This window comes from Nuphar pumila, chromosome 9 (genome assembly GCF_984573655.1).
Source record: "Nuphar pumila chromosome 9, dmNupPumi1.hap1.1, whole genome shotgun sequence".
NCBI classification, from domain to species: Eukaryota; Viridiplantae; Streptophyta; class Magnoliopsida; order Nymphaeales; family Nymphaeaceae; genus Nuphar; species Nuphar pumila.
In genome coordinates this window covers 116,527,370-116,554,353 of record NC_143257.1, presented here as the reverse complement: position 1 = coordinate 116,554,353, position 26,984 = coordinate 116,527,370, and the positions used below count along the sequence as shown (strand labels likewise).

The window sequence follows — 26,984 nt, the reverse complement described above, 5'->3', positions numbered from 1 at the left end:
CCGCCAGAACGCATATACAAAACACGGCAACGCCATCCCAACAGACACTGCTCTCTCTCGCTCTCTCAGACTCATTGCCGAACTGGTTTTCTTGAATCCGAAGGTGAATTAGTAAAGTCTCTCTCTCTGCATTTCTTTGTTTCCTTTTTCTTTCTGCTTTTTGATGAATCTTGGATTCCCCATTCAGGCAAAGTAGGTTTTTCTTGGTATCATGAATTTCGGAAGTGTGGTTCTTGATATATGTATTTGGTATTCTATTCATGTTTGAAAAGATGGGTATGCTACAGTAAGATGCTTCTTGACTGATTAAAGCATTTTTGTTTTGCTTTTTTCCTTTGCTTCTGAATGATAGGTAGAAATTCTTCTGCTGATTCGAAAGAATATATCGACAATGAAGAAAAAGAATTCCCTTATTATCACGATTGGCGTTTTCTTTTTGGTGGTATTGGTTGGAAGAACCGATGGAATGACAAATTATTTGGATGGTAATTACCGTTCTTGTCCTTCTTTCAGTATATAATCGTGCAGTTTCTTAGGACAAGTTGTGTAGATGGTAACTTGATTTTTGTGTTGAGGTCATATTACTCTAGTGATATAGAGTTGAGGTCATATTACTCTAGTGATATATAGTTGAATTTTCTTGTCGTTAAATTGCAGAAATCTCATGGTTATGCTGCTTTTGCTAACTTTCTCTTCCGCATCATTGTACAAACTGTAGTCTTGGCACTTCTGGACCTATATGGCTCCATGAATTTCCCGGTGCAACTGATTGGTTGGAGTTCAAGTCGCAGTGATCCTTGTGGGGAGTCATGGAAAGGAATTTCCTGTTCTGGGTCGGCAGTTGTATCAATGTAATGCATATCTAGAACACTGTTGTATTTTGATTAGCCAAGCATTGATTTTGTAGTCCATCTTCATGTTTAGAAACATAACGATGAAATGTTAGTCATGTTTTTTTTCCCTTTAGCAGTAGGTTGAATGGACTTGGGATTGCTGGAACACTCGGACACCGCCTCTCAGACCTTCATAACTTGAATATTTTGTAGGTTATTGTGTTTTCATCCACAATATACAGAGATATACATATCTTTATAGAAGTATTATATTATCGCAATTGTATCTTTCACATCTAGGGATGTCAGCAACAACAGCATTGGTGACACAATACCATCTGAATTACCTGCTAGTATTACATACCTGTAAGATATTATCCTTTTGGGTGCAGTTCATTCTTAAAGTGGTTTTTCATTTGTTTGGTTTTGTCTCTGTTATCACAAATCTTGCACCATGACCATGCAGGGATCTATCAGCAAATAAATTTTCTGGAGATATTCCATTTATTTTTTCTGCTATGTCATCACTCAGTTACTTGTGAGTTTTCATTCTTGGGCGATTAGTTGTTTCAGAATATTTTAATGAATGCTGTGAATTTATTTTTGTGCTTTCTGAGTGCAGGAATCTCAGCCACAATTCCCTCTCTTGCTTGATTGGCAACATCTTCACTGACTTGAAGAAAATCACCATTTTGTAAGATTTTGCTGAATTTACTTTCCATTAGGATAAGATTGAGATATTAATTAGAAAACATTCTATATTGAATCCTGGATGTGCTTAAGAAAGATTGGTTATATTTACCATTAGCATATGCTGGGCAAGTAACTTGTTTGGAAGGGTTTGGATAGTTTGATAGAAAGTGGGGTTTAATTTTCGGTTAGGAAGTGGATGGGACAGAGATGGATTTACAGCTGGACATGAAGTTGGTGTATCCAAGAGGAAGTTGATAGAAAGATTCCAAGATGAAATATTAGAGTTCTTGGTAAAAATAGACTTTTCAAAGAATAAGCAGGTATCCTTTTGGCAAGTATGAGCGGATTTGGCAGTAAGGAAATAAATTTGCAGTTGAGAGCGTTGGAGACGAATGGGTCATTAGTGTGGTTAGTCCATGTGGCAGTCTGGTGGACGAAGCTGATGACATGGAGGTGGTTATCAGAAGATGTGGTGATAGCAGGTGATACTGATCACCAGATAGCAAGTCTTTAAGAACATCACAAAAGTCCCCCATATATTGAAAATATCTTGATAATTACGAGAAAAAAGCTTCAGCCAACATTGACATTAATGGAAAAGTATTGTGATATTTTTTATAATATCAGTTATAACATAAATATCGCAGTAATTATATATACAAAATTCAAAATTCATATACATTTGTGTCCTTCAGTTTATGCATCTTGTTTATGCCTCAACTTGTGCTTCTGTGGGCATGGTCATCGTTGGCCTATTAAATACCTGAAGCTCATTTCGTTAACATGCTATCTGTTTATTGCATTTTTGCACTCTGATATTTGCACACTTAATATGTTAATTTTGACAAAGATATTGATCTATAGTTTATTTATTCTTATTGGACAATTACAGGGATCTTTCTTTCAATAATCTTGCTGGAGATCTTCCTATTTCATTCAGCTCTATGTCCAGCCTTTCTGGGCTGTGAGTATGAGAGTTAAAACTTAAAACTTTTTTTTTTAAATTAAGTTCAAGAAGAATACTTGGGCATTGATTTAAAATTTTTGAACTTATCAACTTCTGGCAGATATTTACAAGGTAACAATTTGACTGGATCTGTTAACTTTCTGGCCAATCTCCCTCTCTCTAATCTGTAGGTGTTGAACTTTTTTTTGTGCTGGTTACAAATTTTTATTGAATATTTGTTTATTTACTCTTTTAGTTCATTAATTTTCTGCTTCTGCCAGAAATATTGAAAATAACCAATTCAGTGGCTATGTTCCCAAGGAGTTTGACTCAATTCCAAATCACAGGTACCACCTTCTTTGTATATGTCGGTTGGAGATAATAAGTGATATCTTTAGAAAAATATCCTTTTTGATTTTATGACCATAATTTTGATGGTTAACTTTCTTGTCACTTTTGATATTACCATGTAAAAAATCATGAACACAGAACTGCAGGGAATAAATTCCAGAGTGGCAATGATGATCAACTGGGGCATCAGACACACTCTCCCCTTCCAAGATATATGTCTCCTCCTACAGCACATAATATCAGTTATAGCCAACCAAATGAGTTCAGTGCATTTAAGAATTTTCCGGCATATGGAGTTAGTAACTATCATAATAAAAGGACAATGCCAGGAAAATTAGCTGCTGCTGTTAGTGCAGGAATGTTTCTAGCAACCAGTATAATGTTGGTTGTTATATTCCGACTTCGCAGTTCTCCAAAAGAAAAGTGTGAGAAAAGGACTAGAATTGATGGCTTCAATGATACTCTTCCAATTACCTCAGATGATGGTAACAGTACATTTTTTTCCAGCACTTAATAAAAATGACTATTTCTACTGATGTAGTTTAAAAAAATTCTGCTCTTCTTATGGATCTCAATTGTCAAAAGCTGGAAATGCATTTCATACAAAAATTGTAAAGCAATTAGGTCTAGTTAACAGAATTAATTTAAGATAAATCAAACAGAAAGAAATTCTTCTCTAAATTATTTTTTTGTAAATAGCCTTGTCTTTGTTGCTTTCAGCTGCCCATTTGAAGACATGGGACAAGATGCTTTCCTTGAATGCTCCAACTATCTGGGTCCACAAGCTAGGTTTAGGCACTCTTATTTTGACTGAAATTTAGGCCAACCAACCTTAGTAGTTAAAATCCCACCTAGGCTGCCTAGTTGACCTATTGTGCCTACCCAGCCTATTGCCTAGCTGCTTGGGGCCACCAAAGTTTGTATTTTATATTTATTTTTTTATAATATTGAAAACATTATAATCATCTTTTGGTTGTGTACTTTGAAACATTTTTCAGTTTTTTATTATTTGTGATTTTTTAAATTTTTTTGTATTTAGTTTGCATGTAATCATGTTGGCTTGTAGTAATAGCTGGAACCTGTGAAAGCAAATTTATTTCCATGTACCAATATTCTTTGTCTAAGCATCTCTCTCTCAAAAAAAGAAAATTCTTTCTCTAAGCAGCAATTTGATTTCTGTGGATAACGTTCTTTGTCTAATATTATATTATTCTAACTTGGTTAATTATGTTTCTTTTGCAATATTAGAAGTGAACACACAGTGTATTAGGCCTCGCCTACCTGTTCTCAGTTCAAAGGCTCCACCTATACATCATAAATCAATTAGAGTAAGGCTTGGTGGAAGAAGAAATGCCAGGATAGGAGCGACAGCCCATACAATTGCAATGTCATACTCTCTTATTGACCTTCAAAAGGCAACAGAAAACTTCAGCGAGAACAACCTTTTAGGGGAACGGTCCACCGGATGTGTTTACATGGCAGAGTTTCCTAAGAATGAGGTATTCAATCTAATCCAGTTTACTCTTTTACCCCTAGTTGCTTAAAATATTTTGCAGTCTCCAGTTAATGCTGTGGTGAGTTATTACTAGTTATAGCAGTCATGGTTTTGTACTTTAGTACAGAAATGGGGAAATTTAGTGGGATTAAATTTATGGTGTTATATTCAGTTTCGTGTTTTGTAGACATGTTCTGTACTTGTTAAGAATATGAGGCCATATCATGATTGTTGTCACTCATGCTCTTGTTTTGAAGGTTACATATGATGCCTTTTTCTGTTATTTTTAATTTGCTTCACAGGTTTTGGCAGTCCAGAAGGTGGAAATGCCACCATCCCTCCATGAAAAAGAGCAATTTTTGGAAATTGTTTCCAACTTGTCACATTTGAGGCATCCAAACATTGTTAACCTTGTAGGTTACTGTGCAGAGCATGGACACCAACTTCTTGTTTATGAGTACATCGGGAATAGGACTCTCCATGATGCATTACACTGTGTTGGTAATCATAAGAAAGTTCTGTCATGGGATGCCAGATTACATATTGTGCTTGGTATAGCAAGGGCTTTGGAGTAAGTATACTTAAAAAGGCATCCTTTAATTATGCTTTATTTAAATCTTTGTGGAATGACTTGCACTGCTGCCGCCGCTTAGTAATATCCATTCTCTTTGTCTAAAATGCTGATAGCTTTTATTACTTTTCATTAATGGTCCTAGTTTCCCTACTACTGATTTAATATTACTGATGAATTGGTTGGTGGACTCCATTTCCACAATATATTGTGCTTTAAAGTTATCTAAATATAGCTGTGTAAGAAAATGAAACCCACAACCAAAGCAACTCTCAAGTTCAACAAATACTCACAAAGAGAGCTCAAGCATAAGAACATACACAATACCCAAAAAAGGGTATGCAAAAGGAATAAAAAATGAATCTCATTAACTTGGGAGAAAATCCCATACAACCGAATGAAATACAAGGGGAATAATACCCCATATTTACAGAGAAGGGAGTGGAGCCATCAAGGGAGTCGTTGGACTCCCAACAGCTCTATTTAGAGCCGTTGGGAGTCCAACAACTCGCTTGTAACTTGCTTTTTTGACTTTAGTCAAAAAGCACATTTTTGACTAGTAAAAAAGGAAATGGCTATAACAGTCCAAAAAGTAAAAAACTAAACCTAATTTCTAGTTAAGTTCTAACTAAGACTAACTAAGGAAAAAGAAAAGAAAATATTACATGCATATGAGATTACATATGAGATATGCATATAAGATTACATATTTTAACACTCTCCCTCAAACATACAGTTGGATGACCAAAAGTTTGTCTAAGAGAAAGTGAAATCTAGGAGCCGCGAGTGATTTGGTAAAGAAATCCGCCAACTGATATTCTGAAGAGACGTAGGGAAGATTGATGATGCCGCGTAGCAATTCCTCTTGTACATAGTGACAATCCATTTCTATATGCTTGGTGCATTTGTGAAATGTCCGGTTGCTGACAATATATATGGAGCTTTTGTTGTTGCAGTAGAGATTTGATGCTCCTAAACTTTCGACTCCCATGTCGGAGTGTAGTCATCGAAGCCAGACTATTTCCATAGTAGTTGTAGCCATTGCCCTTTATTCAGCCTCTGTTGACGAGAAAGAGACTTTTTGTTGCTTCTTGCATCGCCATGAGACCAAAGATTCCCCTAAGAAGACACAAAAACCAGTAGTTGAGTGGAGGTCATTTGGATCACCACCCCAATTTGCATCAGTATAAGCAAGTAGTTCTAGGTTAGAAGAAGCAGACAAAAATAACCCTCGAGAAATGAAATTTTTGATATATCTAATAATTTGCAAAACTGCTCTCATATGAACAGAAGTTGGAGCATGCTGAAATTGACTGGCTGTATGGACAACATGTGCAATGTCAGGTCTTGTAATGGAAAGATACGATAGTGCCCCGACGAGTTGTCTATAAGGAGTTGGATTCTCAAGTGATTCTCCATCATCAATCTTTATCTTGACATTTATAACTTTGGGAGTGTCAACGTGTCTTTCATCTGAAATGCCTGACCTGTCAACAATATCTAAGGCAAACTTAGATTGAGTTAGTAAATATCCTCTAGAAGAGTATGCAACTTCTATACCAAGAAAGTATTTCAAAAAACCTAAATCACTCATTTCAAAATGTGTTTTGAGAAACTTTTTAATATTGTAAACTCCCTGTTTATCACTTCCGGTAATGATCATGTCGTCAACATAGAGAAGAAGGATAATAATACCTATATTATAATTCTTAACAAACAAAGTTGTATCAGTAAGACAAGATTGAAAACCAAAATCAAGCATAACCTTACTAAACTTATCATACCAAGCTTTTGGAGTTTGTTTGAGACCATACAAAGCCTTATTTAAGCGAAGAGTTTTTCCTTCAGGGACATTAATTCTTGGTGGTGGATCCATGTATACTTCTTCATCTAAACTTCCATTTAGAAATGCATTTTTAACATCCATTTAAAAAATATGTCATTTCTTTATAGAGGCAAGAGCTATCAAGATTCTAACAGTGGTCATTCTAGCTACTGGGGCAAAGGTTCTTCATAGTATATTCCATATTTTTGGGAATAGCCTTTGGCAACTAACCGAGCTTTGAACCTCTCAAGAGTGCCATCACTCTTGGTCTTAACTTTGTACACCCAGCGACAACCAATAGGTTTTTTGTTGGGTGGGATATCTTGAATGGTCCAAGTGTTTGCTTTTTTTAAAGCTTCTAATCTATGTCACACGGACTCGGCTAGGGGGTCGACGCACCCGCGTTGACACGCCCCGACAAGGGTGCATACATGGGTACGGCTTCGGACACGAGGCAAACACGGTCAACGAAGAGTCAGACTCGGTCAACGCACCGGGGCCGAGTCCGTCCATGTTTTGGACTCGATCAACGTTGACCGAGTCTATATTCATCCATTTTTAGGATAAAAAACTAAAAAAAAATAACTTTTTATATATAACCAGATTGTGCTGTGTGCACAGTCACAGTGACTGTGCTGTGTGCATAGTCACAGTCTGTGTTGTGTGCACAGTCACAGAACAGACTGTGCACTTTTTTTTAATATATATATATATATAGCCGAGTCCCTGTGTCCAAAATTTTTGAAATTGCGCCGCACCCACACCCGCACCCATGTGACATAGCTTCTAATTCAACTTCCATATCTTTAACCCATTCAGGTTGATCCTTAGCTATAGCATAACTGGAAGGTTCTTCATAAGAGTGAATTACGGTGATGAAGGCTTGATATTTTGGTGAAAAAGACTCATATGACACAAATTTTTTAGGGACTTTCAAGATCCTAGTGGATTTTCTAGTTGAAGACATGGGGTCTTGTTCCTTTGTGTACTTTTTAAAAGCACATGGTCTTTCTAAGTTTCCTCATCTTGAGTATTGAATACAATCTTGGTTGTTATCAACTGGTTCAGTGTTAGTGATATCATTTTGATCATCTTGATCAATATCACTTTCATTACTCCTCGAAACTAAGTCCAATAGAAAGGAGTACTCGTCTGTTTTTGTAGAATCTTTATTTTCAAAGGAACTTTCATTTTCCAAAAAAGATACATTTCTTGAGACATATAGTTTGTTATTTCTGAAATCGAAACACCTGTAGACTTTTTTATGACTTGCATAACCTAAAAAGGCATAGGAAATAACACGTGAAGAGAATTTATCATTCTTATCTGTAAATACAAAACATTTGCATCTGAACACCCTCAACCTAGAGTAATCTGCAGTTTGATTATAAATCTTTTCAATTGGGAAAATATTGTTTATCGAGGAAGAAGGCATCCTATTGATGAGATAGACAGCAGTTAAGGCTGCTTCAGCCCAGAAAATTTTTGGTACTTGATGTGTAATGAGAAGGGTTTTTGCTGTTTCTATAATATGCCTATGCTTTCTTTCAGCTAAACCATTTTGTTGAGGAGTGTAAGAACATGATTTTTTATATAAAATCCTATATAGATTCAAATAATTTTTAAATTCTTTTGATAAAAAATCTCTCCCTGAATCAGTACGAAATATCGAGATATCCTCTTTAAACTGATTTTTGACCATATTGTGAAATATTTGAAAGAGAAAACTTCAAATTTATGTTTAAGAAAATAAATCCAAGTGTACCGTGTAAAGTCATCTACGAAGATCACATAATACATAAACCCACCTTTAGATATAACAGGTGCGGGACCCCAAACATTAGAATGAATCAACTCAAGTGGTCATGTAGTAACAAAAGTTCTTTCTTGAAAATGTAGTCTTTTCATTTTTCCAAGAATACATTTTTCACATGTAAAAGCTTCAAAAATTTTCCATGTTTGGAAAAAATTGAATCTTGGATATACAAGGATGTCCAAATCTTTTGTGCCAAAGATCCAAATCTAACTTTTGAACATTACAATATAGTGTATTCTTGGGAATTTCCAAAAAATCCATGTAGTACAAGCCTCCTTCTCTATGGCCTTCCCCAATCAGCTTCCCTGACTGGTGATCCTGTACTCAACAATCACGATAGGAGAAAAAAACATTATACCCATGGTCAGTTAATTGAGATACGGGCAAAAGGTTTAAATTAAGTTTTAGAATTTATCTAATTTTTGGAGTGCAAAATTCTTTTGAGTTTTGAGAGGTATTTTCAAAACATCCTATTCCCTTAATCTCAAGAGATATTCCGTCAGCAGTAAAAACGTTTGAACCACTTGAGTTATGACATTGGGATAACAATTTTATGTTGGGTGTCATATGAAAAGAATCTCCAGAATCAAGAAGCCAAAGAGATTTACCAGGATCGGAGATGCCTACAGAAGAGACAACGGCTCCAGCAGATGACGAAGCTCCTTTGAGAAGAGGTTGAAGTGCCTCCACCAGTTGAGTTAGAGACATATTCCCAATGGATGTCTCGTTTGTTTCTTGTGGAGATTCGACTGTGGCAGCCTTCTTTTTATAAGGTCTTTTTAACTTTGGACAATATGTTTTGACATGTCCCGGTTCACGGCAATAATAAAAAATGATCTTTCTCCTTTCAAACTCACTTTCATGCTTTTCATCATTAGTCCTCCCAATATACAGAGGTTTATATGAACGAACATGATTTCCCTGTCTAGATACTACTAAGACAATCGTCATCACTTTTAGAAATTCTTTTCTTGAGTCTGTTTTCCTTCATGCTCAACTCTTCAATTGTATCTTCAATGGAAGAAACTTTTTCCCAATAAAGAAGAGCGGATTTGGTTGTCTCAAATTCTGATCTCAGAACATTGATAAATTGAAAGAAATGCTCCGCATTTACTTGATTTTGGCGAAGCTCTATGTCATGTGGGCAATGCCACTTTGGTTCAAGGAGAGGCAGTTCCTCCCATAACTCGGACAAACTATTGTAATATTCCCTAATGCTTTTGTCCCCTTGAATCATATTACAAACCTTTTCTTGAAGGTTGCATATGTGGGCAATATCCTTGAGAGAGTACATTCTCTTAAGGTAATCTCACGCATCATTGGTGTGTTCAAATTTGGCTAGGCTAGAACACTTTTTTATATCAACACTTGATATAAGCCAAGACATGATTTTTGCATGTCCCATTCTCCATTCTTTCTACTTTTTCTCATATGTGGAAATAGCTTTGACTTTTCTACCTCTGAGAGAGGTATTTCTTTTTCTCCTTTGGTGAGAATTAGTTTAGGTTCCTCCTCGATTCCATCCACTAATCCCCATAATCCTTTTCCCCAAATAAGGTGCTTCATGATAGAAGCCCATATTACATAATTTGAATCATTGAGTTTTATGGGCTTAATGGTGACATTATCATTGTCATCCATTTTACAAGATTGTGAATGAGAAGAGAAAAAAGAAGAAGAGGAAAAAGTTTAAAAAAGTGAGAAAAGAGAAAGATTACCACAAAATAGCAAAAATAAGCAATCCTCCAAGCTTCCAAGTCTTCGCACGCCCACTACTTTAAAGAGACTTCACTCTCTTGAAGAAAACTTGAGTGGCATGCTTCCCAATGCACACAAAAAATCTTTGATTGCTTCCATCAATGGCTCTGATACCATGTAAGAAAATGAAACCCACAACCAAAGCAACTCTCAACAAATACTTACAAAGAGAGCTCAAGCATAAGAATATACACAATACCCGAAAAAGGGTATGCAAAAGGAATAAAAAATGAATCTCATTAACTTGGGAGAAAATCCCATACAACCGAATGAAATACAAGGGGAATAGTACCCCATATTTATAGAGAAGGGAGAGGAACCATCAAGGGAGTCGTTGGACTCCCAACAACGCTATTTAGAGCCGTTGGGAGTCCAACGACTCTCTTGTAACTTGCTTTTTGACTTTAGTCAAAAAGCACCTTTTTGACTAGTCAAAAAGAAAATGGCTATAACAGTCCAAAAAGTAAAAAACTAAACCTAATTTCTAGTTAAGTTCTAACTAAGACTAACTAAAGTTAACTAAGGAAAAAGAAAAGAAAAGATTACATGCATATGAGATTACATATGAGATATGCATATGAGATTACATGTTTTAACAAGCTGCAGTCTAACCTGCAACATATTATAATCTATAATGGTAGTTAGGGGTGGACATCGGGTCAGGTACCTGTCAGATTGTCGGGTACCCAACCCAATCCGGGTTGGGCTTGGGCCACATCTTAAGAACCCAACCCGATAAAAGTCAGGCCAAGCCTGACCCGATAATTTATTGGGTTGGGCTTGGGCATTAGGGGCGGCCCGACTTGGGCCCTAATTATCCACCCCTTTAAAGTGTAAAACGAAAAAGGAATTTGAAAACAGGTACGGGTCATGGTTTTGGACATTTGAGTCAGGCTCAATCAAACCCAAGACCCAATCCATGTACCCATGACATGGGATTGGGAAGATTTTGCTTTTATAAACAAAGAAAAGCCTTCACTCATTCTCACTAAGCGTGTGGGTTGCACAGAAAATGGAAGTTCTTTATGTAAACGTATTACATTAATTACTGCTCTCTCTCTCTCTCTTTCTCTGTTAAATCATAGCATTAATGCATACAAAAAGCATCTTTCTACCTTTTTTTTATTAAAGTATTGCATTTAAGTAGCTGATTTAGACCCATATCTATGAGACCAGAGAATGGAAACTGTTTTGCTGGTTATAAATAGCTATAGCCTCTACAATCTCTACCAAATAGCTGTAGCCTCTATAATCTCTACCATAATTATCAAGTTTTGGAGATCTATAGGTCGACCCTATAATGAAATATAAGAAATACAAAGAAATGCCTCTTAGGGGCTTGCAAAATTGAAAATACGCAAGTAGGAACACCACCGTGGACCACTTATGGGTCAAGATACAAACACAAGGACAATGCCACTAATGGGCAATACAAGAGCATAAACAATATGTATTTATATTCCAAAGAAAGCTTGAAACAAGCATACAACAAGAAGGGGATTACTCCCCTTTATATAGAGAAGAAAGACCATATAGAGTCCTTGGGAACCATCCCCAACAACTATAAATATAGTTGTTTATAGTTGTTGGGGAGGTCCCAACAACTATAAATAATTAAATATAGCTGTTGGGGAGGTCCCAATAGCTCTAATGGCTAAGGACCATTATGTTCGTAATGACCCCAACTCATCCCCGCGAAAAGTGGATTTTTTTTCTTCTAAACAAATGCGGAAACCAAAACCAAAGGATCTGGGGCCTCACAGACTTAACAACATTTCAAGCCACAAGGAATTTTTATATTAAACCAACCAATCAAAACAACTAACTCTATTAATCAATAATCAAAGTCTGAGAATATAAGTAAATTAAAGTTTAAAATCCTAGAGCCACACTGTCTAAGAATATAGGAAGTCACGCGATTTTGTAGACTTCCTGATGCAGTCATCCTCATCACTGAGCTCCAGGTCCTGTGAAAAACATATGGAGTATTGGGTAAGAATCAAAGATTCTTGTACGAATTCCTCTAAAAATTCAAATAGGTAAGAAAATGTATAAATCAAATTCATGCAAGTTTTCAGAGGAACATGACTACAATAATCTCATAATTCAATTACCATTCAAGCATTTAAAAGCAATTATCATGCAATAACAATATCTCACATGAAACAGAACAAGTAAGAATGCATGAACTAATGCAGAACAATAAATATGCATGATTCCAATGCACATGCATAAATAAATGATTAAGTTATTATTAGAGTTCTCTTTTGCATGCATGTCCCTATTAAATGCACACAAGTTTAGTTCTACTTTTCATTAAAACCACAACAATTCTCGAAAGTTCAAGACGGGTTCCTAGTTGTAGCTTAACACTAAATTTGTATTTTATTACAGCGTTCCACACTTATTCCTCAACCAATATTAGGAATCAATACCATCCATCGGAACATTAGAAATCAACATTTAATGTCAGGACACCAGGGAAATCAACATCCACTGGTGCCACTTTTTTGGTATACCAATAACAACAGTTGTGTCTACAAGACCACCCCTAAGCAAAGCAGCTGAAAACTCCTTAAAACCGTGGCCAGGAGGCGAACCACCATATCGGGTTCAGGGGCACAATCACACACAAAGTTTTAGTATCTTCACGGTTTTTCCAAAACCACAATCCAAGATTCCCATACTGTGGAAGGGACATCCAGGAAGAAAAATATTAATTACACTGTTTATCTCTTTAACAAAAGTCAAATTCTTTACAAGAGAATCATTTTGCAAATCAACATGCAAAACACAACACGAGAGCTGGTCAGCCACAATTTTAACAATGCAATTAATTTAGAAGCTAATAATTTCAAAAGTGATTTTTATAATTGATAACACTAATCTTGGAGCTACATATGCTCCTGGCCCACATGGCCTACCATTGGTTCACATCTGACCACCGATGCATCTTAAGCAAAATTCTCAGTGAACATGCATACACACAACTATTGAAACATGTCCACAATGCACATTCAAACATGTCTTAGTGGTTTCTATAACATGCCTATGTTTTCTTTCGGCTAGTCTATTTTGTTGAAGAGTTCTAGGACATGATTTTTAGTGACAAATCCCATTTTGTTTTAAGCAATTTTAAAATTCATTTGATAAGTATTTACCACCCGAGTTGGATCTAAGGATGAAAATGTTGCTTTGAAATTGATTTTTAACATTCATATGAAATTTTTCAAAGAAACAAAAAATGTCAAATTTGAAGTTAAGGAAGTAGATCCACACATATCTATTAAATTAATAATAAATGTAACATAATATAAATAATCTCCTTTTGATATGACCAGAGAAGGTCTCCAAACATTTGAATCCACTAATTCAAAAGGTCTTTTAGAGACAAAAGTTTTATTAGGAAATGTGATGCATTTCATTATTTCAAAGATACAATCTTTGCAAATTAAATCTCTTTCATTACAAATTTTTTTCCTAAAAGAGAAAAGATACATCTTTTAGCTTGTATGTCCAAGTCTTTTATGCCAAGTTTCAATATATCCTTATCTTGGACATAATTATAAAAAGATTTTGGAGAAAGATTTAGAGAGTTCATGAAGTAGAGATCTCCCCTCCTATGGCCATGCTTAATCTGCTTCTTGGACCGGAGATCCTGCACGGAGCAACCCTTAGATGAGAAGGAGATTTCACATCCATGATCAGAAATTTGGAAAACAGAAAAAAGGTCTAAATTCAATTTTGGAACAACCCTAACTTTTGGAACACATCAGTTTTGAGAAGAATCTAAAGTTTCAATACTTTTTTGCAAAGATGTTCCATCGGCAATGAAAACATAAAAAGTTTTTGAGTTAATGCATAAGTTGGATAGACCATTCTCATGAGGTGTCATATGAAAGAAAACCCCTGAATCAAGGATCTAAGAAGACATACTTGGAAGAAAGGATGAGGCTATCACGACACTCGAAGTAGATGGAGATTTAAGTAATTGTTGAACTGCCTCCGATAGTTGAGCAAGTGAAAAATAGTCTCCTCCTTTAATCGATTATTTCCGCTTTAGTGTGGATTCTTTAACAAAAGCCACCTTGTTCTTGGAGGTATCATTGAGCTTGGGACAATTGGGTCTTATTGTCTCTGTTTATGGCAATGATGACAAATAGCTTTCTTATAGCCACCACTATAGCTATTATTTCCACTATAGTTAGTTTGCCTCCCAAACTAAGAGACTTAGCTAACCGGGTGCCGCACTTGTGTTGACGCAACACGATGCAGGTGCGGCACCCAGTGTGGTTAACATAGCCCTGGGTGCGGTCAATATGTGTCCAAAATGGACTCGATCAACTTTGACCGAGTCCATTTTGGACCTAAAAAAATAAGGAGGGGTGGGGGTTTAGGGCATTTTATCTCCCTCCTCCCTCCTCTCCTCCTTCGATGGCTGTGACTGCTCATTGCAAGGTACCCCTCTATCTTTTTCTCTCTCTCTCCTCTTCTTCCTCCTCGTCCTCCTCTTTCTCTTCTCTTTCTTCTTCTTCATTTTCCTCCTCCTGTCTCTCTCTCATCTTCTTCCTCCTCATCCTCCTCCTTCTCTTCTCTTTCTTCTTCTTCTTCCTTCTCCTCCCCTCGTTGCCACAAGTGTTAAACCTTGCCCCACTAGGTTTTGCTCTGTCGAGGGTTGGGTTTGGCTCTACCAAACCTAGCTCGATTGGGTTCGGCTCTGCTGAACCCAGGGGTTTGATTGACTAAAAAATAACACCACAATTACTTCTTTTCTGCTTGACTTGTTTGATCGTTTCTTGTTTTCTTAATTTACTTAGTGTAATCATTGCTCTCAATATAGATAACACTCTTGTTATCACAACACATCTTTAAAGGACTAGAGATGATGACTCCCATATCTTTGAGAAGATCTCAACCAAATAATTTTCATAGTTGTTTCCATGACACGATATTCAACTTTCGTTGAGTCAATTCATCCCAAAGAAGAGAGAACGTTATAGTAATCTCTAATGCTCATTTCTCCTTGGGTCATGGTTTTAAACTTGTTTTATATATTACATATATGAGCTGTCTTTTAGTCAATACATATCCTTAAGATATTTTCTTGCATCACTAGCAAAAATCAAATTTTGCCAAACTTAAGCATTTTTTTATATCAACACTATTGATGAGCCATCCAATATTCTTTGAATGACCCATCCTCCATTCTTTTCATTTTTTCTCATATTCGACAACGACTTTAGACAGTTCTCCTTGAAGAGCTGCTTCCTTGCCATTCTCAACCTTGGTGAGCATGAGCTTAGGCTCTCTTTCAGTACCATCAACTAGACCCCATATATCCTTTTCTCATATTTTGTACTTTATTATGGATGCCCACTTCACATAGTTTGTATTATTAAGTCTCTCAGGAATGTTGATGACAACTTCTCTTTCATCCTCCATTTTTATAAGAAGAAATAGAGAGAGAGAGCTGGTAACAAAGAAGAGAAAAAGAAGATAGCTAGAAATTTGTTGAAGAGGTTTGATGGCGTGCTTCCCGAGGCAATGAACCAATGCTCCACCAATATCATGATCCTCCTCTTGATCTTCACAAATAAATCACAACCCAAGTGCACCAAAGCTCTTATACCATATAATGAAACAAGAACAAGATAGTGCCTCTTATAAGCTTACAAGAACATAATATTCAAAAGCACAAATACCACTTATGAGTCAATCACATAAACTCATACACATAGGCCATTTAGGGGCCAAGAACACAATAAAAAAATAAGGAATTTTATAACTAAACGCTTCAGAAAGCATTAGCTTACAAAAGGGGAAACACCCCTATATATACATAAAGAAACACCCCAAGAGTCATTGGGACTCTCCCTAACAACTAGAAATAGAGCCATTGAGGAGGTCACAAAGACTCTAAGTCTCTTTTACATAAATGCCCTCAACCCCAATCCTATTTACTAAGATGAAAATCAATAATAAAAATATAGAAGACTATTGTGCCCCTAATGGGGGCAACCTATTACAACATTGTGAAAAGACTAAAATACCTCTATTGGGTATTAACTATTACAATGATAAATATATATATATATATATATATATATATATTTATATACATACATGTATATATCTTAACACTGAGTGCCTCTTGGCATCTGAGTTATGGGGTGATTGTTGATTGTGTCATATTAAAAATGCTTTGCAGTTGCTAGCATCTAATAAAAGTAATTCACATTGATGGTGCTTCTTATCTGGTGTATTGGAATAGGCCTATCAGCTATGTGGGACTGGAGCTTCATTTTCATGATATCCTTAACTATTTGTCATCTTTGTATGTTTTCTTAATTCTTTTAAGGTCAAACTTTTCCTCAGAAACTACATTTTCACACCTGCAGAATAATATGGATGTCGGTTTGTAATTTCTTTCTCAATTTACGTAGGTACTTGCACATATCTTGTTCACCTTCTGTTATCCATGGAAATGTGAAGGCCAGTAACATTTTGTTGGATGATGAGCTTAATCCTCGACTATCTGATTGTGGGTTGGCGGTGCTATCTAATGCTAGGCGTCAGGTTTCTTTCTTCTCATATCTGATCCCCTGAATTAAGTTTTCAAATTTGACTTATAAGACAATTAGCTGCAAGCAAACTAATTTCTTCTCAAGTACTTTCTTTTTTTTCTATTGGGTAGTTTTACCAACAGACCTTTTCGATCTTTCTGCTGCAGAATCAGTAATGTTTTCCATGTTGTTCTCCTAAAATTGAAGTTCAATTATTAAATTTATTATTGTTTCCTTTTTCCTATTGATTTTTTTCCCTTTTATATTATGAAGATGTACATTTTATCTATGCTTGTGCTTGCATACTAATTTGTCAAGTGTGACAAGCCATGATTTTGTTCATATGGAGCAGTTCAGGAATTTAGTTATTCTTCAATATCCCCTCATCAGCTTGGCATGAACATATATACAAAACGGGGGGGGGGGGGGGGGGAGGAGAGAGAGCTCTGAAACCATGTTGAAGGTGAAGAGATCAAGCCAAAGGCATCAAATTCATGTATCATTCATGAACACTTTTGTATCAAACCACAAAAGAGTTAATGAGTCTAGAAAAGGCTGGTTTTCCCTTTTCTCCAATGGGGATCTTCGTCACTTTGAAAGGCAGCAAGTATATCTTGAATATGAAAATTTCTCTAGGAATATAAAACCTTAAACTTGTGGGAATCTATATCCTTGATGCCCTCCTTTAGTGCTTGCAAGAAGAAATGAAGAGAGAAAAAGAGGAGAAAGAAATAGCAAAGGAAGAGGAAAACTGAGTAAGAGGAAGTCTAGGGTGTAATGAAATGAATTCAACCCAATAAACATGCAAGAACACACTTCAATCAAGTAGAATACTTGATTGAATAATCAAACCACCCACACAAGGGTCAAATAACTTTGTTTTTGCATAGAGATCCTCATAAAAAATGAGTTCGGAATACAAGGCCTCAATAAGACTATTTATAATACATATGGAGGCACAAGGGTGCAGCTCCATATGGCTGTTGGGGCTGCACCCAATGGTCACATTTGTGACCGTTGGGGCCGCTCCAACAGCTATATGGAGCTGTTCCATCAGTCTTGAAAAAAGACAAAAAACAAAAAGTAAAAAAGACAAAAAATAAAATACAAAAAGAAAAACAAAAATATCAGCCCCTAATGGGCTGATGCCTATTACAGTGAAAAGACTGAAATACCCCTGATGGGTATTTCGATTTACTACGATATATATATATATATAACTTAACATAGGGTACCTTGGCTCACCCTTTTCCTTTTATTAATTTGGTTTAAAGAAAGGGAAAAATTTACAAAGTTAAACATCTACTTTTACATTTGTAGAGGCGTCAAACCACTAGGGTTGGTCAACAAGATAGGGATGAAAATGTCCCTCTTATAACACTCCCCTGTCTCTGCACTAGCACCGACCTCGCTCAACAAGGCCACCAAACTGTCTTGGCAATCCAGTTGTCCTCGGACAAATCTGATCTCGCTCGGTGAGACTCATAACGGTCTCAACAGTCTAATTCCTCCCTTCGAATGTTGGCATCGACCTCGTTCCACATGACCAATCATGGTCTCGACAACCTAGTTTTTTTCTTCAATAATACTGGCCCAACCTCGTTCGATGGGATTCAAATGGTCTCCAAAACCCAGTGGTTTTCAAACGGACAATGACCTCGTTCGGCGAGACCAATCACAGTCTTGGCAACCCAGTTGTGTTTTAAAATTTTGGCATGTCTATTTCTTTGTCATAAATCAAATCACATCAATTAACGATAAAGTGGGGCAACTGTAGACACCAAAATTTTATGATGCCCAATTATTGATGTCCTCTCAAGTGTTTACAGGTACTCAGTAAAAATCAGGTAACCCCTAAAGCTCGGAGGACAAAGGATATTTTGTCGTCCATCTAGAGGATGACTTTTCAAACTGCCATCAATTACGGGACAACAGAACGGACCACCGTTCGATATTGGAGACGGCAAAACGGAAGTGTCGTTCGCCATGGGATGACATAACTGCTTCGTCGTCCATTGTTCCGAATGTAAAGATAAGCTTTGAGGCTTATCCCTATCTCTTTCCAACGCCCTGCGCGTCTTCTAGGATGGGAGGACTCCTCTTGGAAGAGCTTTCATTTGAGAGGACTCTCTTGGATAGGATTTATCATTTGGGGTTAGATTCGGACCTGAAAATCTAGTAATCCATATCCTATTCTGAACTTTATAAATAGGGGCTCACCTCTATAATCTGATCATCTAAAAATTAGATACCGAAGTGCCGTCCCTGCAAGAACAAACCATAGTAAGATGAAAGAGACAATCTTTGACTCCTATGCACTGGTCATTCTGATGGACAACTTCTCTCAACCTCTATGGAGGCTCATCAGTATGACTCAGGTTGAAACCTATGCCGAACTCATCAAGAATGCTATCACCTTTAAAGTAGGCATCAAGAGAGGAGTATATGATAGGTTCCTGAAGAACAATAACGACAGCAACATATATAATAAGTCAAACCCATCTAAAGGCCACGTCAATATAGTGCGGGCCACGGGACAAAAGGTCAAGAAGAATGATAGTCAGAGGCAGAAGGCAAACAACCCGAAGGGCTCTCCAAAGAAGCTAAATGAGAATAGATATTTGGCAATCCCAAGTGGATTAGAGACCGAACATTCACCAAGTTTGAACAGCCTCAGTCACAGGTTTTGAATCTACTATTACAGGATGGCCTAGTCAAGCTACCTGAGGTGTCAGATCCGCCATAGATGAAGGGTAAAGACCCAACCAAATATTGCAAATATCATAAAGTTGTGACTCATGACATCGACGATTGCTTTATCCTAAAGCACGTCATCCAAGACTACATAGACAACATAGAGTTGCTAGTGGATGAAGAAGGGCCAGAGTCGAGCAACAATGACCGCACCACAGAAGAAGCAGTTCGATTTTGTGAAACAAGAGAGAATTGGTTCCCGGGGAAAAGTATGGATCAAGGACCATCTAACAACATAATGGTTTGTGCTCCACAAGCCATCATCTGTATTAATTGTTCCTTCTTAATGTCTCTAGTACCTCGGATTTTCATGGGAGAACCAAGAAGTTAGTCAGATAAATGTGATTAATCTGAGTCCACCAAACAATAATCATTATCAAGGTTCCTCTCCCAGCGTTCCAGCACCGAAAGTCCATTGTAGAAAATGACAACCTCCCTATACAACTTATATTGTCCAAACCCGAGGGGCAAACGGACATGCCGACTGTTTGGTTAAAAGAGAAAATGACTCCATCTAGCTAGTTCGGGCCAAGTGTCAGTTAGAAACCTCTTCCCATGTCATAAGAGAGCCTCTTCCACCCGCACCCAGAATGACAACCCAAAGTCTCGGTTACAAAGGTCCTCTAACAAAAATGTGGCCAAAAGAGCTCACATGTGTCCTGAATGACCATTTCACGAAAAGGGCCACCATCATAAGCTCAGTTAAAGGACCAGGTATGACAGATAGCACACGACTGACTTCCCCCCTACAAGGACTCAGCTTATGACAGAAAAAGCTACACGACAGCTTCACATCTATGATCCCCCACGTGCTTTAGAGCTCTACATCTCTTGCTTTATTAATGGCTTTTATGAAAGTGTTGTGTTCTTGAGTTTTTACATGTGGAATTTTAAAGATTCCTTTATCAATTTTTCCAGGATTAAGTGGAAATCTACTCTAATATACTTTTTTCTTCCATGATGAACTAAGTTAGCTACGAACATGTGCTTTCACATTTACATAGAAGTCAAACCACTAGCGCTGGTCAACAAGATAGGGCCGGAAATGTCCAGAGCAGATCCAGTGATCGGGCCTGAGTACTTTACAAAGTACTCGAGCCACACAGAACACAGAAAATTGCTGCATATGTAGCGATTTTCTCCATCACATGCAGTAAATTTGTGTAAATCACTGCATGTGTAGCAATTTTTTGTTTTTTATGTGGCCTGAGTACTTTACAAAGTACTCGGGCCAGATCACCTTAGCATGCCTTGGAAATGTCTCTTACATGTTTTCTATTCATGAAAGGTCACACCTTGGAAGTCCAATTCATTCTTCTCTTGACCACTTAATTCTTACTGTTCATAGAACTGTTTCAGTCACATTTTTAGTGCATATGTAATTATGATATACATAACTTTGTTTGCATTATCACTCTTCTTGAAAAACTGTTTGAAAATTGTAGATAATGCCTGGATTCAAAATTTTGTAGCTGACTGATAGTTTCTTCAAATGAAACCTTTTTCTGCAACAGATTGCATCTTCGTCATTCCGCTCGTCTGGCTATGCTGCACCTGAATTTACAATGGTTGGAATTTGTACTGAGAAGGGTGACGTTTACGGATTTGGCATCATAATGTTGGAGCTCTTGACAGGACGAAAGCCAAAAGACAGGTTCTATTATAGCAAAGCACTCAAATGCCTCCACACATCTTTGCTAGATACATAAATTCCACCAATTTACTTGAAATTAGTGAAACAGAAGGAAACATATTAATTTAGATAACGATTTATGTACTTATCCATTTATAGCTTTGTTTACCCAAAAATCTACTTTGACTTCTACATATTGAAAATGATATTTTAACCATCTTACAGTTCTAAGAACATGAAATCTAATCGCAATGGTTTATGAGGTTTATGTGGTCAGTGCCTTCTTTTAAAAGACTAAACCAATGTTTTAAGAAGCATAATGAAAGGTGTATGTGTATCAGAAGGGTCTAAGAGTTGGGTTTATCACATCATAATATCATACCATATCATATCATATTCATAATATATGATTTTTTTTTAAATTAAGAAAAATTTATAAAATGAACAATAAACATTAAGAAATTTGTAGATTTGTTTAATTAGTAACAAGGAGAGAAAAAACACTTCCCAGTGATAAAACTACAATATGAAGTAAGCCTAAAACAAAATATGACTCACTATGTAACAGTTAGTAAATAATCACAATATTATTAACAAGAAAAGCCTAATTGTAATGCTATCAAAAAGCATATCGTAGCATGTATCAGAAGGGTTTAAAGATTGAAACTTTTAAAAAGTATTAAATTTAAGTGAATAAGCCACATGCCATATCATATATCATTATAAAGAAAGCAAGACAGTAAAATTTGAATGTATCCTATTAATTACTTGCACTAATCACAATACATGAAAAATGATATAAGTGGTATTTTTCTCCTTCCTATCTTTCTCTTTTATGGTCTATTGTACACGTTCGTGATAATAAATTAATGGAATCTTTCTTTTTATCTTGGCTTATAAAATGTGTAAATAAAATGTTAAACTCTTACTCCAAAAAATCTTATTAAAAATGAAATAAAAATTATCAGAAAATTTTAGAAAAAAAGTTACCAAAAAATCTGTATCTTAAAATTGCAGCATGTATTTTACTAAGTTTGTAAAAAATTACGAGCAAAATATAAAAAATTTGGTACAGTTTACTCATGGTTTGAATAAGGTAACAGTAGTTTGTCATACAGAAGGGAGGTTAGTCTTTTATAGTTTTTTCAAAAACTTGCACAGGAAGTCTTTTTCTAAAGGCAGGTTGTTTTTTGGGAATATTTGCTAAAAATTTCATACCTAAATGGAAAATTTCCAAAAATAAAAAAGTGCAGTAGCAAATTCAACTGCTGAACTGCTAGAACTAATGCTGTGTTAGAGAATTACAATGAGAAGAAAATGCATCAAATGGGTTGTAACTTTGTATAAGGAAAGATTGAAAAGGAAATTTTGAATATTCCATGTAACATCTTGGAATCAGTCACATTAAATATATTTACTGTGGTCATTGAAATATCAGGGTTAAGTGACACTCGGACAAGTTCAAATGTGGGCAAGTTCATCATTTCAAAGTGTAGATGTCTATTGTTGCCTCTTTTTCCATTGATGTGGATTGGCAGTACACTGCAGTTTATTTTCTGTGTATCTCCTCTTTAAGTAGTATCTTAGTCATTAGTATAAAATTTCTTAAGCATGTTTAAGGTGTTAGTCAAATGAAAAGGTATTGCCTGCTAATGTAGCTCAATACTCTCTCTCTCTCTCATGCCAGAAACTCATCAACCATTTGATATTTCATGACACTATAGGTTGTGATTTCTTGTATTTTTTCTATCTTCATTAAAATTGAAGGCAACACTGACTTTAGTGGGCCTATTGGTAATAAGATTTGCATATTTGGGGCCTATTTATTTCTTGTAAATTCTTCCCCCTTGAAGAATTAGAAGTTGCAGAATTTACTTCAATATACTATGAGGCAAAGTCTTGCACCAGCACTTATGCATATGTCGGTCTATAGTTCTCAATCAACTCCTACTACCATGCAGAAATAGTTCTACTCATTCCGCCAATAACCTAGAGTTTCATTGAGGACAAAGCACATGAAAATGGATTAGTGCAATGTTCCTCAGGAATACCTGGCCTGAACTCTGTTAAATGTGCCACATTCAGCCAATTTACTGTTTTTATCATGCATATATATGTATACCAACATAACGCATGCATAAGAGGAGTGGAGGGGTTAATGACTGTTTCCTTCTCTACATCCTTTTTGTAATGCATGAAAAATAAATTTTATTCTATCCGTTCGTTCATTGTTGAAGCCTTGTCTACTATGTAACATAGGTTTGTGACAGCCCCAAGTACTCATGTCCACACGAGTAAGGTTTGGGTCGGGCCAAATCTGACCATGATTTTCATTCCAGACCAGATTATTGTTTTTTTTTTCCTTAAGGAGAGAGAGAGAAAATGTGCCGTGGTGTATGTTGTTTGCTGATTATATTGTTTTGATTGATGAGTCTAGAGCTGGGGTTAATGCTAAGTTAGAATTATGGAGACAGACATTGGAAGCAAGAGGTTTTAAGTTGAGTAAGAGTAAGACAGAATACATGGAATGTCGATTTAGTAAGCAACGAAATAGAGATGGGAGTGTAGTGAAGTTTGGTGAGCAAGAAATACCGGTGGATGATTCTTTCAAATATTTGGGATCTATCATTCAAAAGTATGGAGAAATTGATGGAGATGTAAATCATAGGATAAAGGTTGGGTGGATGAAATGGAAGAGTGCAACTGGAGTGTTGTGCGATCGTAGAATGCCATTGCGGTTGAAGGGAAAGTTTTATAGGACGACTATTAGGCCCACTTTACTATATGGTACGAAATGTTGGGCTGCCAAGAGACATCATATTCAAAAAATGAGTGTAGCTGAGATGCGTATGCTGAGATGGATGTGTGGAAATACAATAAAAGATAAGATTCAGAACGAGGAGATACGTAAGAAGGTAGGCGTTGCACCCATTGAAAATAAGATGAGAGAGAATCATTTACGGTGGTTTAGACATATTCGACGAAGGCCTAATGATGCTCCAGTTAGAAGGATGGAGAAATGGGAAAATATATTAGTTAAAAGAGGTCGGGGTAGGCCTAGGAAGACATGGATAGAGGTGATAGGAAAGGATATGAATGCTTTGAACCTCACCGAGGACATGGCATTGGATAGAAATGAATGGAGAAGGATTCATGTGGAAGACCCAGAATGATTTTCTTGTTGGTTCATATCGCCGACCCCAATTGTTTTGGGATGAAGGCGTAGTTGTTGTTGTTTGTTGTTGTTGTAAGGAGAGAGAGAGAGGTGGAAAATGGGGTCTCAACCCCCTCCCCCCTTATGTCAGAAAAAAATAAAAATAACATTTTTTTAATTATTTTAGTTGGATATGGAATTTCAACTTCATTTTGCTCTGTGATTCAAACGAGAATGCTTTTCACTCTTACCTTGCTTTCCTAGCTTCACAGTTGCAAGAGTATGGGCTTACCCAACCCCTTATTAATGTTTGTCTTAAAATGGGTGCTTACAGATTCTGACTTCATATCTCTTGAAGCTTGCATTTTGAAGACCTTGAACTTTATTGGTTTACATGCTTACATATATATTTTTTCATGTCATATCTATTGTTCATGTACAGCTTAGTAAAAGATATTTGGCTAGTTTACCTTAACTTCTAGAAACTTACTTTGGTTTGCAGATGGCAAAATTGGTCAGTAATGATCTGGTATGTAGGGCTGCACAATGAGCCAATCTTCTTGCAAAATCTTGGGCTCGGGTCATTAAAGATTCTTTACTTATATCAGCCAAGCCTAAGCCTAACTTGGTGCTCATTAAAGCTTGTTTATTTCTTACATAAAAAATAAAATGTATTTACATAAAAAAATAAAAAAAATTAAATAAAATGTATTTTCAGAAGGTCATAGGTTCGAATCCAACCATAAGTATAAAAGAACTTATATTATTGTTTGAACAGTTTGGCTTGGGTCATGTGGGGCCCTACTAGTATGATTGTCATATTGAGTTATAGGATTTAAACCCTAGTTAGGACTGTGGTGTTAAGATGATGAGTGTCCACAATGATAGAATAAAAAACCGTTTGACAGGAAATGTGTCATTTGATAGAATGACAAACGGAGAAAGCATCCATATCATGTGGAGATTGTAAGTATCTTGCTTTTCTATGAAGAACCTTCTTTGTCTCTATAAGTTCTATTATCAGATACACGATGAGTTCAACGTGCATGTAGTATAGATGCGTACAAATGCATTAGTACTTCTTTCATGAAGCTTGTATGTGAATCTTATGTTCAATTTGTTCACTGAGGCTTCATCATACAGGAATCAAAAGCTTTTTATTCTTCTACATAAAGTTTCCTTTTTATTTTACTAAACAATTATTAAAAGGATGTTTTATGAGCTTTATACACACACACACACACACACACTTTCTCTCTCTCTTAGATGCATGTGCACAAGCTCACAGTTAACATTATACATTGAATATTCTTTTCCTTTATTATTTGAACTTTATCTTAAAGTTATACTGATGTAGAGCCATAAAATTCTTCTCTAATTACTTCTTGTCTATGATGGTTGATAGTATCAGCAGGTTATTTATGATTTTGTTGATGGTTCTGCAATGTAGCATGGTACATTTAAATTGTTTCTATAAGGGAAAGCTTAATTATGATTAAAATTGCAGAGGAATATGTTTTGAAATATGTGCAAGCAACTTATGCAACCTATTATGCTAATAGTTTTGATTTTGGTTATACTGGTCAAATGAAAATCTCCATTTGTACTTTTGGTTTTTCATGTTGCAAATACTCATATTTTATACTGTTCCTAGTTTGCTGCCGAGATCTGAGCAATATCTTGTGAGATGGTTTGTGTCGCGACTGCGTGATTCTAATGAATTAATGGAAATTGTTGATCCTGCACTTCATGGCATCTGCTCATTGAGGTCCCTTTCACCATATGCTGATGTTGCTGCTGCTTGTGTTCAGGTGCTCAGTAACTTAACATTGTGTCTATTCAGAATAATGGGGCATGATGCCAAAATAATATTTAAGTGTTTCAAACAAACAGATGTATGATGAAAAATGAAATTTGAATTAACAAAAAAGCTTTATACTGTTGCCAGTTAATGCATACACCCGATTTTTTCTATCTTAGGCATATATTTATTGATGTTTGCATGTGTGCCCAAATATAAATATTTACATGATCTATTGTCATTATCATCCTCAATGATTCTAATGCATACACTTCTTATCTTTAATCATTTTCCAATTATCGACAGTCCGAGCCAGAATCTCGACCACCAATTTCTGAAGTGGTTGCTGCACTTCATCTATTTCAAAGAGCAAGCCCTAGTTCTGTAGATGCATCTGATAATGCATCGTTCTGGACCACTGGCACAGCATTTGAAAGTTCTCCACTGTGACAATGTTGTGTTCCTCTACCGAGACAGAGACAACAGAAACATGCTGTATGGTTGCGGGGTTTTCTTTAGTCTTTCTATGCCATATATGAACTTGTAGTTTTTCATCCATGAGGAAACAACTCGTTTTTCACTCTGAAGATGGTGCCAGAGTTCTTTGTAATCTTTTGTTTTTTATTGGCTCTGACCTGTTGATTTCTTTTTTTCTTTTTTTTTTCACTTTTAACTTCAGTATATAACGTTCTTCAGAAGATTTCAGGATGTAAATGATTTTGGATCTGTACATGCAGACCCATGGTGAACTTTGGGATGTAAATTCTTGGTACTGAATCTGTCAATGTGCA

The 26,984-nt window shown here is 36.2% G+C and overlaps 1 protein-coding gene across 1 annotated transcript; it reads left to right on the top strand.

The window, feature by feature from the left end:
* Window positions 1-272: 272 nt before the first annotated feature.
* LOC149828992 (protein STRUBBELIG-RECEPTOR FAMILY 8-like) lies at window positions 273-26,643 on the top strand. Its single transcript, XM_090017190.1, has 18 exons — window positions 273-276; window positions 353-485; window positions 529-541; window positions 658-851; window positions 971-1,042; window positions 1,134-1,199; window positions 1,300-1,371; window positions 1,456-1,527; window positions 2,419-2,490; window positions 2,594-2,659; window positions 2,754-2,819; window positions 2,962-3,308; window positions 4,072-4,322; window positions 4,621-4,889; window positions 16,732-16,864; window positions 21,120-21,259; window positions 26,047-26,203; window positions 26,500-26,643. Exons 1-18 carry the CDS (start codon window positions 273-275, stop codon window positions 26,641-26,643), a joined length of 2,271 nt encoding a protein of 756 aa, XP_089873316.1.
* The last annotated feature ends 341 nt before the right edge of the window (window positions 26,644-26,984 follow it).

Excerpts from the sequence above, each read along its gene's own strand:
- LOC149828992 (XM_090017190.1), top strand. Across the intron at positions 1,043-1,133 it reads CTTCATAACTTGAATATTTT|GGATGTCAGCAACAACAGCA; the intron begins GTAGGTTATTGT and ends TTTCACATCTAG. Across the intron at positions 1,372-1,455 it reads ATGTCATCACTCAGTTACTT|GAATCTCAGCCACAATTCCC; the intron begins GTGAGTTTTCAT and ends TTCTGAGTGCAG.